General features: G+C 39.2%; 2 protein-coding genes across 3 annotated transcripts in view; both read left to right on the forward strand.

The window, feature by feature from the left end:
• Positions 1–368: 368 nt before the first annotated feature.
• Positions 369–4,171, forward strand: fgf8a (fibroblast growth factor 8a; the record flags this gene model as incomplete). Its single annotated transcript, XM_083898212.1, has 5 exons — positions 369–400; positions 493–529; positions 1,127–1,307; positions 2,573–2,679; positions 3,887–4,171. 5 exons carry the CDS (start codon positions 369–371, stop codon positions 4,169–4,171), a joined length of 642 nt encoding a protein of 213 aa, XP_083754338.1.
• Positions 4,172–11,321: 7,150 nt separating this feature from the next.
• fbxw4 (F-box and WD repeat domain containing 4) overlaps positions 11,322–15,556 on the forward strand; it is a 34,884-nt gene continuing 30,649 nt past the window's right edge. Inside the window, exons 1-3 of one of the 2 annotated variants that reach the window (XM_083897646.1) lie at positions 11,322–11,589; positions 13,964–14,059; positions 14,506–14,691. In XM_083897646.1, coding sequence (XP_083753772.1) covers positions 11,405–11,589; positions 13,964–14,059; positions 14,506–14,691 — 467 coding nt within the window. In that variant the 5' untranslated portion in view covers positions 11,322–11,404. The remainder of the gene's footprint in view (positions 11,590–13,963; positions 14,060–14,505; positions 14,692–15,556) is intronic. The other variant, XM_083897647.1, reaches the window with a different exon arrangement.

The raw sequence follows: 15,556 nt of genomic DNA on the forward strand, positions 1-15,556 counted from the left end.
AGCAGCAGAGGATATACAGTGTGACAGCACCAGGCAACTTGTTTGCGCTTCCATTTTACGCACAGCTCCACTTCTGCAAAGGCAACATCGCAGTTGTTGACAGACCTTTTTCTGTTAATGGTAAATTGCCATTCATCACAAGTGATAACTGTTCCAACTCTCTGAGTCGAACCTGGCGTTGACCGGTGATGGACACTGATTTAGTGAAGAATGCGTCCGCAGTGCGCGCGTGATCTTCTCTGTCCTCTCTGACTGTGGATTTCACTTCACTCCTTCACTACATTTCTTAACACAATCGGCGGGATTTTGCAGCATCGACGGGATCCTGCTCATCATTTACTGGAGTGTTTTTTTCATTGCTCTCCAGGATGCGACCCATCTCATCCAGACCCAGCTATCTGTAAGTGCTTCACCTCCGTCACCTTCACGCGCTCTTATTATGCTCCTTCATTCCAATGAACTAAACACATGTTATCTTTTTCTTTCTTGCAGGCTACTACACTTATTTGCAATGTGCTACTATACTCAGGTATGTCACCACTTACCCTTCTTTAAATGAAATGTTTTGCAATGTTGTTGTTGTTTTTTTTAATTATGACACAACTATAAGTTAAATATACCAATACACCAATGCTGGTGATTAAGCGGAGGAAAGATGAGAGATCATCACAACATTATGTGATGACTCTCCGTGGGCAGCGGAGGCGCGCGGCCTGCCGGCAGGTTGTACTTAATCTCCCCGGCACTGGCATAGGACGCGCGGCGGGGCAGACCTTCACCAGCATGTGGGGGTCAAGACATGGAAAGCAGCCTATTGTTCATCACAGTGGACTGGCTGAAATAAAAGTGTGACAGGATGAGCAGCAGTAGCGCGGCCACATTCTCCTGTACACAACCTGTAATCACAGCGCGTCTGCTCTGGAAGTGGTTTATTCCATTTGGCAGCTGCAGACCGGAACTTGTGTCCAACACAAAAATAACTCACTACAATTTCTTATCATACAATAACACGAGCCTGGCTTGTGGCTCACAATTTCAGTTAAATGTTAAGTAGAATGAAAAAAAAAAAAAAAAAGACGTAAAAAAAGACTATGTACTGATTGTGATGGCATCTAATTCCTGACAGGTAACCAATCAGTCCCCGCCTAATTTCACGCAGCATGTAAGCGAGCAGAGTAAAGTGACGGACCGCATGAGCCGCAGGTTGATCCGGATCTACCAGCTCTACAGTCGAACCAGCGGCAAACACGTCCAGGTCCTGCCCAACAAGAAGATCAACGCCATGGCCGAGGACGGAGACGTTCACGGTAGGAAAAGCTCACACAAGTCCCGCAGCGTGACATTCATGTTTTTATTTCTTTACAATCCCGCATTTAAATTTGCCAAATTTAGTGGAATAAAAAAAACAATAGGTTACCACATTCTGAAGGTCACACTTTCTTATATTAAAAATGATTTAAAAATGAATGCCATTAGCTTATTTTAATATCACATTTTATTCAAATATTTTAATAGTAAAGCTTGACTATTTAAATATTAAACATGTCAAAACAATCAAACAGAAACCACATATTAAATTAAATTCACTGTAAGATTGAATATCGTAGTATAAATCAGTGTAATTCACTACATTTGTACTATGAAGTTCTATTTGTTCAAATGCTGCTGCATCTCTGGCATTTTCAAAATATGCTCTTATATATAAGTGAGCTCCTCTCACCTCATGTAGTGAGTGTGGTCTCAGTGTTGGGTGGAGTGTGTGTGATGCTGAAGGTGATCCTCCAGAGATCCTGCAGGTCTGCTAGAGCCATTACAAGTCATCTTACTTTTAGCTCCTGAACATTTCCTGCATAGCTACTCACTCTCTCTCTTTCTCTCTTTCTCTCTTTCTCTCCCCTAAACCCTCACCTTCAGCTTCTTCATCCAGACTCACATTCATACATGCATTTGTCAGGCTTTGCAAATCTCCTTTGTATTTATATTAAATGCAACATTAATTCAGTGATTGCCGTCTGTTTAGGGAGCTCTTATGGACCTGTGTCTCTACTCTGAACGCAGATTTAACCCACAACCATACAGTACACTGGTGTGTGTCATTGTGTGGTAACCCTCAGAGACCCCACTCGTCCTGTGCTTCATATACAGTATATGATGATGTCACTTCACAGAGTGGAAACACAGCACCCAGCCTCATTGTTTTCTTTTAAAATTGTTTTATAGCCACCCAATAAAGCCACATTCGACGAATAGCCAGTGTTTCACTGTCTCTCGGTGCTTTTCAGAACATACAGAGATAAATGTGTGAGGTCATTGCAAGTTTATTTGAAAAGGAATTCTTTATCCATTCAGACCTCTCACCATTTTTGATGGGAGCACGAATCCCCAGGAATTGTCTGACATGTTTCAGTGTGTTTGAGGGGAAAATACATTATTAATACAAGGATTGTTGTACTGTTTGTAAATATAACTGTTGTAAATATCTGTCCATCCCTTTGTGCCCTGTTGTTGATGTTTGAAGAATGATTGAGACAAATAATGACATTTAAACCCACTCTTTCTTTATTTGATTTAGCTAAACTCATTGTGGAAACGGACACGTTTGGGAGCCGAGTGCGCATCAAAGGAGCTGAGACGGGATTCTACATCTGCATGAACAAGAGAGGGAAGCTCATCGGCAAGGTGAGGAAGAAAAGTTGACTTGAGCGGAGAGAAAAGTTGAGGGCAGGTCCCACGCTGAGATTTATGAGGACAATTTTCAGTCAAGTCAGGGTGGATTGTTATACCAAGGAAGGTCAAATCAAATTGAAGCTCAGTCTACCTAAAATATCACACTGCTATGTATTAATGAAACAAAACAGGTGGGTGTTAGGAGACTGTGCACAGCATGAATACACATTGAGATACATAAATAACCAGGGATACAATTATGAAAGTGGGAAATAAGCAACAATTAATCCAACAAGGAATGCCACCAGTCTTTTTATCACCATATGTTACATTTAAATTAACATTTGCAACATGTGTGTATACATATACATATATATATATATACACACATGTTTGTGTGTGTACTTATTAGCCATAAGTATGAGGTGCATTAGACTCTACCTAAAACACACACACACACACACACACACACCCACCCTGCACCCTGCGTCGTGCACCATCTGCCCTGAGCTACAGCCTCAGTCACAGCTTGTCCCAGAGTGTGCGCATGTTTTGAAGGTAGATAGAATGAACAGAATGTTTGCATTATTTCCGACATGTGCATGCACTTCTGTGTATCAGGCCAATTAAAAAAAATAATAATCATCATTTGAACGCCTCTTTGTTCAAAAAGGTGAGAGCACGTTGTCACTGTGTATCATCATGACAGTTATATTTCATCATTAATTGGAAATTATTTTCAAACAATTGGCAAAAAGAAAAAAAACGATTACAATCTAATTCATCCTGTCAATGAATCGTCTTCACACTCTGAGCTGAAGTCGATGAACGTGTCTAACAGGGTTTGACCTCAACACAGCAGTGGACTGATGTGTTAGTTTAACTGAGTCACAAATATGACAGGAAATCTAAGCTGAATTGAAAGTGGTCATTGGTGTCTTTGTTAAGGCTTTCTGTACTGAAGGACTGCTGGATGTTTGCTGAAGGGGGAGAAGAGCCATTGCTTACTCTCATCCCCCTCTTTCTGATCTGTAATGACTGTAGCATATGCTGCATGGATGTGGGGAGGGCTGTGTGAATATGTGTGTGTGGGTGTGTGTGCAGGGACAGGCTGCCCAGGGATGCCTTTTTCTATTTTTCCCATCTGTAAATCTTTATCAACAGCTCTCCTTTGAACATTAACATTTACTGATTTTCTATTCATGTTTTTTTTCTGTAGCAAAATGGACAAGGTCATGACTGCATCTTCACCGAGATAGTTCTGGAGAATAATTACACAGCGTTAAGGAATGCCCGCTTCGAGAGCTGGTACATGGCCTTCACTCGCCGCGGGCGGCCACGGAAGGGCTCGCGGACACGCCAGCACCAACGTGAAGTCCATTTCATGAAGAGGTTGCCAAGGGGGCAGCAGCCCACACACTCCAGCAGTCACCGGGCTTTTGACTTTATCCACTACCCGTTCAGTCAAAGGACTAAACGTGCACGATACTCATCGGAGCGCTGAGGAGGAGGAAGATAGAAAATACAGAGGGAGGAGGAAAAAGTGACTGAATTAGCAGCAGACACACACACTTCCTCTGCTCTCTACAAAAAACATTTTATCCTGAACATTACTATATCCTAATATGAAGTTAAGTAAAAGGAAAGTTGTATATAAGAAAAGATTAGAAATTTATTTTTGTACTCCAGACTGACTTGTGAAAAAAAAACGAAAAAATATTTGTGTTTAGATGTACTCATTACTTATTTTCTGACTGTTGTTGGGGCTATATTTGAAGAGCATTTTTTTTTCCTTTGTTCATACCATTTTAACCAGTGTAGTCATTTTTTGTGACTCTCTCCTGCTGCGCAATGGGACTTTATGATTGAATGCACTGCCAGGGAATGCTGCGTTCACAGACACTGTCAGACACTGTATTGCATTAAGAAGCAGCGCAGTGCTGAAGCGTTTAACAGCGTCTGATGGAACAATGTAGCAGCTACATTTCATAAACACAAGTTTCCACTTGTTCCACTGACTATAATGTTGACGTGTGCATAATGCATTAAGTGTTCAAATGCCCTCAATACACCACTCACCCTCATTCACCTGTGTTCTTGTTGCCCCCTGAATGTCTGTTTTTATACATATATAAATATATTTTTTTTGAGGATGTATAAAATTATTTTAAGGATGGAATATTTATTTAAACATGTAATAAATGTAAAATAGATTACTGATATTAAACTCTTGTTTTACACTGGCTTGGCTTGTACACATCTGTGCACACAAGCATGTTTATGCTCTGTATGAACTGCTCAGTGTTGGTGTGATAGCACTGAGTCCTGCTTCGGTTGAGGAAATAAGGAACTTTGTGCAGACAAATTATGATTTTTCTACAGACCATGGATTTTAATTGAAGAGTGAGGAGTAATGTAGAGCAAAATTGCAATCAGGATGTGTTCAAATCCATTTTAGATGTGTGTAATGACTTAACATAAGTGGTGCAATTTTGTTGCATATTATTGAAGTGAACAGTGGTGAAATACTACACCACTGATTTAAGATCTGGTAATAGTGATTCAGTCACACATGCAGTTCCACTCCGGTCCACAAGGTGGCGGTAATGTAGAAGACTTTGCAACACCAATGTCATTATTATTTACTACAGAATGTGCATACTCCAACCAGAGGGGTCATGTTCTTTCATAAAATGCTAAAGAAAAAAATGTAAAACAACATAAAAAGCAGTCTTGAAGAGGCACGTTTTGAGGAGTGATTTGAACGAGGAAAGGTCAGAACAGTCGCAGATGGGTTGGGATAGTGAGTTCCAGAGGGAGGAGGCTGAAATGGAGAAGGTGGTGGCTGCAGCTGGACTCTGTGGACCTGGAGGCTGCAGCATGAGGTGAGGAAGTTCTGTGGGGTAAAAGGAGAACTGGTTATGGAAGGCTTATGAACATGAAGAAGGCAATTCACAGACTTAATACATTTCTATACAGAAAAAAAAACATGTTCCATTGGGGTTCAGACAATTCCTCCTTTTGGAGAAGTTCTCCTGCTTTGGAGAAAATCTTTCACAGGGTTCAGATGATGATTTTTGTACAAATTGGGATAAAGGCTCGAGACACGATAAAGGCACTAAGTGTAAGTGGTTCTTTTGTGGAATTAAGTATGTTCAGAAATTGTGCCAAAACTCGAACAAGTTCCTGAACCAGTGACGCCCCCCCCCCCCCCCCCAAAAGATAAGTAATGAAGGAGACCTTCATTACAAAGGATAACATGGTCATTACTCTGGATAACAGCAGCCTCTCAGTCTCAGTGTTTATGTTGTTGTGATGAAACCACTATGTTTGTTTTGGCTGTAAAACACAATGAAAATAGATAAACAAGAAAGTTGTAAACTGAAACACTACTGACACATAAAAGAATAAGATTTGTAATGACTGGAGAACAACATAATCCAAAGCATGCATGGAAACTCCATTCACAACCTCCCAACATGTGACAATATTTTGAGTGATTCATCAAAGTACACCACTATAATGCTAGAATCATTAAGGAAATCTCTGAATTGTGTGTGTGTGTTTGTTTAACAGCAGGGGAGCAAAGTTCCAGCATACCTGACTGAGAGTTGGTCATAAAGTTCCTTCAGAAGGACATTTGTTGCAGATGCTTTTATGTTCCTCTCACTCTACACTGTGGTGTTTGAGGAGCCAGTATCTGCTATATGCTCTTATGTGTGGACATGTTCACATGTTAAACTGTTTACTTGAAAAACTGTGTGAACCCATTCATTCGTCCTATCACGTTCCATATAGATGAGGTTTGATAGACACTTTTAGCTTTCAGTCTTGCTTCTCAACTCAGCATTTATGAACCCCCTAGAACACTGGTGCACTTTGCCATCTTCACTGCAAAGTCTGCAAATGATGATTTATAAACATTTCCCTGTTCTTAGTAACCAGTTGCTGGATGTAGCATAAATCGTGTCTGAGGATAAATGTATAGCATGCATACGGTGTGAGGTGGATGGATAAACTCCTCATCTTGCAGTGTTAACAAAGCAGCAGTTGAACCAGGCTGAAATGCAAACAAATGATCAAAGTGAAGCTTCAGCTCCACAGTTTATGTTCAGGCCTCATGTGAGACCTGTTGACTTTTCCAATTGGAGCTGTAAACTTTTGTTTGTCAGTGCATTTCCAAGACTGACTGTCAGTCTGATCTGAACAATTACCAGCTAAATGTGTTTGCCAGCTCGGACAGAGCCTCCTCCCTCTTTGCTGCCCTAAAAAGATCAAAAGAGAAAAACCCCCTCCTCTCCCAACATCCCTCCTCCCAAACCTCTTCATATCCTCTCAGCCATGACAGTTCAGCTGCAAAACCAACCATAAATGATTTTTTTCGACAGCCCAGTGCTTGGGACATGGTCTTTTTGAGCACTCAGCTTTCAACAAGAGGACACGTCTTGAAGGAAAGAAAACGATCTGCATATTTCAATTATGTGCGGTTGTGCTCAGCTGATCAAAGAGCTGCATAGATGCAACTCAAGTCTTCACAACCCTCATGATGGGAATGATCACAGTTCTGTGTCTGTGCTGCCGTCACTCTTGGAAAAGAAGTTTTAAATCTCAATGAGTTTTTTTACCTGGTTAAATAAAGGAAAATCAAATTATGCTAGTGATGTTCAACGGTTAGGATGTCAACCATGATACAACCTTTGCACTTTTAGTGGCTAAATAACCTCTCGGCTGTGCTGGCTGTACATTAAAATATCATTTTTTTGAAATAAAATCTGGGGGATTATCCTACACTGAAAACATGGGACTAATTGTCAGCCCTGGATCTTCATGGCTCGGACCAGCCCACATACGTTCAAAACATTTTACTGGAAATATTTAACTTCCCTTAACACTTTGTATAATATGAAATAGCACTCGATTCTGTACAACATTGTTATTTATTCTGTATTTTATCAACATTCAAATTTGCAATTCGACAAGTTAACCAACTAATATATAGCTGTCATTCACACTGTAAAGAGAGTGACAACCATCTGCACCTGCATTAAATCACAATACAAAAAACAATTTGTAAGGCACTGACACATCTGTCACATTTAAAATGTGTTATATATTTTTCTCAGATGTATGACAGCCCATTTTCACTGGTTATAAAACTTAGACTGGATTTTTTTTAAAAATACAATGGTTAAGTCATAGTCAACAGTAGTCGTGGGGCGATAACACTTGTCCGATGTCCGATACCAATATCACAAACTCAAGTATCTATCAATACCGATATCAGTCCGATACAGTCATTTTAGACCATTTATGAACTATGAAGCTGTTAACAACACATTTGTGTTGAGTCATTTCAAAGACATAATTCCCCAATTGTGTAACAAATATCGTTCTCCCAAAAAGCTAAAATGCTTTTGCTGGTGGTTTTAATTTACATTTTTACTAGTGAAGCATATGATATATAGGATTTTTGGATTGTATTGTTGTCCAATATCCGATCCAGTGATTTTGTGATTTTCGAACCGATACTGATACTGACCAATACAGATTCCCATCCTAGTCAAAAGTGAAGAATGTGCGATTAAATGTCAATTATTTTTTATATTTCTTAATTATGATTTACTTTCTGGGATTAGGTAAATTGAACACTCCAAATTGATCGGTGATTGATTGGTGATTTTTGGAAGCAAAATTGACGGCATAGCCGCCAAACAGGAAGTTAGCTCATATATCGGAACGCTTTCACGTATCGAAACCAAACTTTCGAAACAAAATCATTAAAAATGTATGGATATTTCACAGATTTATTTACATGATGACCACAGCAAGTCAACTCTACACCTTTGTCACTGCCCCTATCTAACCGTATACTGACACAAGTGCAGCTCTGCCTTACCATATCAGGATCATGCATGCATACACCCAGCAAATTCAATACATTTCACAGTCATGGTGTTCAAGTCTAACTTGTTTCATTGTGATGATAGTACAAAAGTTGATAGGAGAGTAATATTCCAATGTTTACATCTATAAAGGCATACAAATGAATATATTTACGTAAGATTATGTATTATTTTGTTGCTTTGAGGTGTTTTAAAGACTAGCAATGCATTCTGGGTAGGCAACGGCCATTTCACCGAAGCTGTAACTTACTATTACCCATAGAAACGTTAAGTTGCTTTGCATCCACTGGGTGAAACAGGTATATTTATATATCCATAGACATTTCAGATTACATGTTGAACCTGTCAGTATAGCGAAAAAAGAGGTTCATCTCACACTTTTAATGTTAATGCATTTATACACTAGGTGGCACTGTTGTGTTACATTTCACATCTAAATAGATTAAATCATTACAATTACTGTGGATATTATGGTATACACATATGTTCTGTGTGTCTGTAAATGGAGAAACAGCTGTTACAAGCTGCTCGCATTAGTGAAATGCACCTGAGCAAGAACACTCTGCAGTTCCCCCAGAAATGCATTCTAGTTACCGCTGATGTTGATTAGTTATTGTAACTGAGTACAACTGTGTAACTGTTTCGTTAGCTCTGGAAAACATTGGCATCAGACCTCAGTGATCTGACGACATGCAGAGAGAAAGTGAAGTATAACTGTTCACACCTGGAATTTAAAATGAGTCCTGAATGTGTCTCCTGTGATCGTGTGATAGGATCTTGTTTTCCTCTTCTCTATACAACACCTACTGATGTCATAGTGCCACGGAGAGAAAAATAGTCAAGCAACTTGAATGAATGATTAAACATTATGATGAGTTGAAGAGCTGATGTCTGGCCCCTCGGGCGACACATGGGGTCACATGTCACAAAGTGGCCACTGCAGTGGGTTTCACACTGATGTGTGAAAGATAAGGGAGCTCGAGAGACGGAGTTTTATGGACCTCTTGGTTGTAAACCAAAGGGCCATGTTATGCTCCACCGTGAATGAGCTGATCTCCAACAATACTATACTGTAGAGGTGTGAATCTTCACTGGTCCCACGCTTAGGTTACAATTATCCAGTCAACGATTCGATTTTCGTGAATACTGCACATGGCTTTGTTTTCATCAAAGGATACAAACAGTCTGATATATATTCATATGGACTCCCTTTTTATTTTATGTGCTCTGGGAAAGCACAAACATCGCAAAAGCTAGAAGAACAAGCTTATGTAGTGTTTCTTGTTAACAATATGTTAACTGATGACATGTTACTGATTTTTTTTTTTTTACCAGTGAACAGCAATAACTGAGATAAGCCGAGCCTATCTGTTGTGTGAATAAATCTGTGAAGTGGCTGCGTGACGGGAGCTTATACCGTGACTCCAGTGTTCTCAACAACAGAATAAGGCCTTAGAGTCGTGGCTATGAAAGCTGCCACAGATTAGGTTATTCTCTTCCCTTTCTCCAAGCTGGACTAGGTCTGCTGTCCTTTTGGCAGCCGCTGACGTTGACCTTAGCCTCTCTGGGTGAAAGTGGCTAACGTGGTTTCTAAAGGTAGTGGTATTCCTCAGGTATTTGAGTTTTGTCTGACACTACACACCACGTGTGCCTTGTCCAGCTCGTGCTCGTCAGTGTCTTCATAAAATTCTAAATTTGTCCAGATGACCGCTTTAAACATGCTAGGTGCATTTTTAATCACCTTTTCCTCAGCCATGTCGCACAACGAATGAGGTGACGTCGGTCAGATGAAAGAAAGCAGGACAAACATATTTCCCTCGGCCATCAGAACTTTGAACACACTTTTTTTTGTTTGTTTTGTTTATTAACTTATACATATTTGTTTATGCTCAGCTGCAGGTCAGTGAACAACTTAGTTCTTCTGGAGTGAAGGAGAGACGAGGATGGATCATTTCCCTCCAGCAGTCAGTGACAAACATGGACAAGTTCTTTGTGTGATATTTCATCAAGAATTGTAGGAAGTGTCTCAGTGGTGATTCTCCTTCTACAACCACAGCTGTCAAGAACTATTACAAGATCATCAGAGTCAACAGCAGACAAATCGCTGATTGTTTGCATCAAAACCTCACATTATTGGGTGCTCACATTGTTGAAAAGCATCTGCTCAAGGAAGGCGAGTGCAAGTTTGTTTGGCATATACTGACAATCTTGGTAAACTTTTAACAAGACTCTGCCAACTGCTTTCCATGTTTCAGCAGGATGATCATGGCACATGAAGGGCATTTTAACTGATGTGCTGAGTGTGCGTCTATCAAAGAATTCATTCCAAAAGCAAGTGCAAAACATCACTCAATAATATATATCTATATATATATAGATATAGATATATATAGATATATCTATATATATCTATATATATAGAATCAATCAATGAATTAATTGATTTATAAAAAAGTAACTGATAAAGGCTTTAATAATTTTCCTCTGCATACCTTGTTCTTCTAGTATGTTGTGTATTCCTGTTTCTACTTCCTGTTCATTCCATTCCTGTCTGAAAACATGATATTTTGTACAGTACATTAATACATGCTCAACATCTTACTTAATTTTACTTAATCTTGTCTCTGAAAAGAAAACGTTGTTTGTGTACAGTAGAAACACAAGCCGCTCTCCACGTCATCACGTCACGTGACCGTGTCGTCACGCGCTGTCAGCTGACTGCATGGACGACTTCCGGTTTCCTTCTGAAAACATGGCGCACGTTTTGTTGGAGCTGAGCCGTGTGTTGACAGAGCAGACGAGGTTAGAAGAGTTAGAAGAGCAGCAGTAACAACATGTTCCTGCAGCAGCTGCCGGAGGATGTTCTCTATCACATCATGTCTTATCTCGACTGCACGTCTCTCAGTCGCATGTGTCAGGTGAGCACGAGCATCTGCGTGTTTGTGAACCGGGACGCTGTCTGGAGGAGGATCGCTAAACAGGTTCTAAACACTGGCATCAGTCAGGACGGGACGGACATGTAAGTGACAGCTTCACTCTCTGCTCAGGAGTCAGACAGTGATCTTCACAAGTCTTTCAGCCAAACCCCCAAAATGACAGCAGCGATTCACGACCCATGTGTTGTTTCCTGTGTTTTGATGCAGCTGTCATGTGTTAGTCCATCCATCTATCCATTTTCTACAGCTTTATCCTCATCAGAGAAAATTAAAAAGCTTATATAGCACATTTTCAATTCATATTCACATTTTTTTAAATCTTTTGTTACAATAATGGATCATTCCCTTCATATAGTTCCTTGTTGCATTTATAAAATGAATAGACACCAGTGCAGATTTAGGTGTTTATGCCAAGTCTCATGTGTAATTCGTGAAATGTGCATATGCCACCCAATCATGGTGTAGGCATGATCAACCTTTGATAACATGGCAGCTGAAGATAATCTTAATTTGAATACCATGTTTTATTTATTTTTTATTTAACCTTTATTTAACCAGATAAAAAACCCATTGAGATCAAGATGTCTTTCACAAGGGTGACCTGGTCAAGAAAGGCAGCAGCACACATCAAAAAGTTAAATAAGAAGCAGGAAATGCAACATTTACAAAACAAAACATTGAAATATAAAATTGCAACTAGATAAACATAAAGTGCAGGAGTTGTGATCACAGTAACGATTTAAGAACATAGACACTGTTCAAAGGATTTCTGATGTCTGTCTTTTAAGATGGAGCAGAAAGCTCCTAATGAAATAAAAGCCGGCATTTTAAGTTCAGTTTGGAGAGTATTCCAAGCAGCAGGGGCAGAGAAAGTGAAAGCTTTTTTCCCATCTCGGTCCGAACACGTGGAGCAGACAAGTGCAAAATGTCATTTGAAGTCAAGGCGTAGTGGCTTCTGGTTCTCTGAAGAAAAGTGCTTAAATAAGCAGGAACCAAGACAAGAAGAGCCTTATAGACCAGAGTCTTACAGACAGGGAAGACATGGAAGCATTAGCATACAGTTCACAGTGATGAGTGAGGCGACTACAGGCAGTGATGAACCTCAGAGCACAATGATAGACTGGTGTCAAAGACTGTAGACAGCTGTTAGAAGCACACATGTACACAACATCGCCATAATCAAGCAGTGGTAAGAACGTGGCAGATATCAGGAGCTTCATGGATCTGAGGGAGAAACAAGACTTGTTTCTATAAAAAAAGCCGAGCTTGTCCCTATATATTCATGATTCCCCTTGAGTTTATGACACTGAGATGTGGAATGTGATTACAGTAAATGACACAATAAAATAGATCAATGGAAATCTAATACGAACATCATCATCCAGTGTGGTTCCCATACTGAATAACCTATATTTCCAAAAAAATATACATTTAATTGTAAGAAATGCACACAACTCTTCATGTGTTAGGGTTCTCGCCGTTGCTCACAGACACTGTTCTCTGCCCTTTAGCAATCAGCAGTCCAGTGCAGGTTTTTTTTTTTTTTCTGACCTGTTATGGACCAAACGATTAATCGAGAAAATAATCGTTAGTTGCAGCTCTAGAAAACAATAAAACATTTTCATATTGCTCTTTATATCTTTAACACTCGGTGACAAAAACAAACACTAACAACATATATGCACTGGGAAATTGTGTAAAAGTATAATTTTGTTCTCAGGAATAGAAAATGTATCACTGTTTATGGTCATTACACAATGTGTGGGGAAGTGAGATCTGATCACGTGGTCACAGAGAAAATGATTTGCAGTTATCATATTAGACATGAAGTTAGTGCAGTCTGCATGTGATTGGATCACAGTACAGATATTAATACATGTTCTGAAGTAAGACAGGAGAAATTGTAAAACTGATGGACAGAGGAGAACCTCAGAGCAGGTATTTTTATTTATGCATGCTCACTGATCTTTTTTCCTGAAATTATAATGACCTAAATAACTAAGTCTCATGATTTGATTCAAATCCATCATGCATTGCAATCATTGCATCATTAATGATCTATATAGATGCAAATGATCACCTTTTCACAAGCAGTCACATATAGTATGAATCTAAATATGAAGTTTGAATATTTCTTTACAAATGAAATGGAGATGTTCCATGACCAAAAACAAAACTATTACTTCTGCAGCTCACAGATTATGTTTTCTCTCCCTCCTATCTATTATTTTCCTCTCTCATCTTCTCAGGAATTTTTCTTTGCAAATGTATAGTTTGAGAATGATGGATTTACTTTTACATCTGTGTGTATTCAGTGACATCAAATCATGTGATCTGACATTGTTTAGTTGATTAATTACTGATAGCATTCTGTACAATAAGAATATTGGCAAAGAATTGGCCTTTTTTATCACTAGTTCTGTGAATTTTAGTTCTCAAACTCCTTTGTCATTGCAGATATCCTCACATCCCACTGAAGGAGAGAGTGAAGATAGCTCAAAACTGGTGTGATGGAGTCTGCAGAAGGACAACTCTTCTCAAATGGAAAACAAAGTAAGCAAGTTGGTGTAGAAAATAAATGATCAATAACATGTGTTTTTTTATTTAATGGCAGAAAAGCGTGCATATCCTTAATAAACATGTTAATAATATTAATGAAAAAGATTCCAACACCAAATTTCTACACAAATGAACCAGGAATTATCACTGTCATATTGAATAGTACTGAGCCAGAATAATCATCAGTGCTAAAATGATCATATTTTAATCAATTATCTAGAGCTAGCATGTTTTTCCCCAAATCTAAATAACCCAAAAGGCAAATAGTGAGTGTGTGATTCACGTAACCCTAAGTTTTTGCTGATGACTCAATTAAACAAAAACCTTTTTTTTGCATATTGTTTTCTGTAAAATTTCACAGGAATTTGTATCTGTGTAGCTTCACTTTCTTCACTTCTACATTTGTAGTAAAAGTCATTTTATGTTTGTTGTGTCTTCAGACTGTTGCCATGGTTGCAGCTGGAGAGGGATTTACTGTTTCTATCCCAGGCTGCTGATGTTGGAGTTCATCGTTTGCACAAAGACTCTGGGAGGCTCCAGCGCAGTCCTTCACAAATCTACTCGGGCCACGATGGTGATGTGTGTCGCTTCGTTCTGACAGACTCTCACCTTATCAGTGGAGGAAGGTAGCTCATCATCATCATCATCTTCTCAAACTTACGCTCAATATTAAACAGTGTTATTCAGGTTAATTAAGGTGTTGATCATACAATATTCAAGGTTTTATAAAGCAACTAGTAACATCAGTTAACATAGTAACAACTGTTAGTTGTTTATGACTTTTATTTTGGAAAGTAACAAGTAATGTGAAGCATTGGTTATCTTTTTGGAATTGATAGAAACTCTTAATGAATATAATACAATAGGTGAAGAATCACTTGTGTCTTGGAGAAGTCCCATTATCACAATATAGGAAAAGCCTGTTTCAGTTTAAAGCTGTACATAAAGGTACGTTCAGATAGCATTCACATCCTGAGGTGATTATTATTTTTTTTCTTTATTCTCATAACAACACTGTGTAGGGATGCACCGATTGCTCGGCCAGTGACCGGAACTGGCCGATTTTCACGTGATCGGCCCCCAAAAGATTTTAATAAGCCGATCAAATGCACCCGCATCGCGCAGCATCAGCAACACACGTGCACGCAGCAACACACGTGCACGCGGCTACACTCACATGTAGTAGAGTGTAGGGCTGGGCGGTATACTGGTTCACACTGAATACCTTTTTTTTTTCCCGTTATGATATGAATGTTTAATATACGGCCATACCGGTGTATTTGATTACACAACATCCGCGCAGCTGCGGCGCTGCTGTCTGCTTAGCGAGTGAGCGCTCTGCATGTAAACGTTTCATTAATGTTTATATATTTGTATATATTATATATTATATATCACTGAACGAAGCCTGTCGTATTTGGGACAAGAGTCAGGACCTTAAATCACTTGCACAAAACTTTTGATCAGCACTTGTTTGTTTGTCATTTAAAC

This window comes from Microchirus variegatus (genome assembly GCF_963457635.1).
Source record: "Microchirus variegatus genome assembly, chromosome: 11".
Taxonomy (NCBI): Eukaryota; Metazoa; Chordata; class Actinopteri; order Pleuronectiformes; family Soleidae; genus Microchirus; species Microchirus variegatus.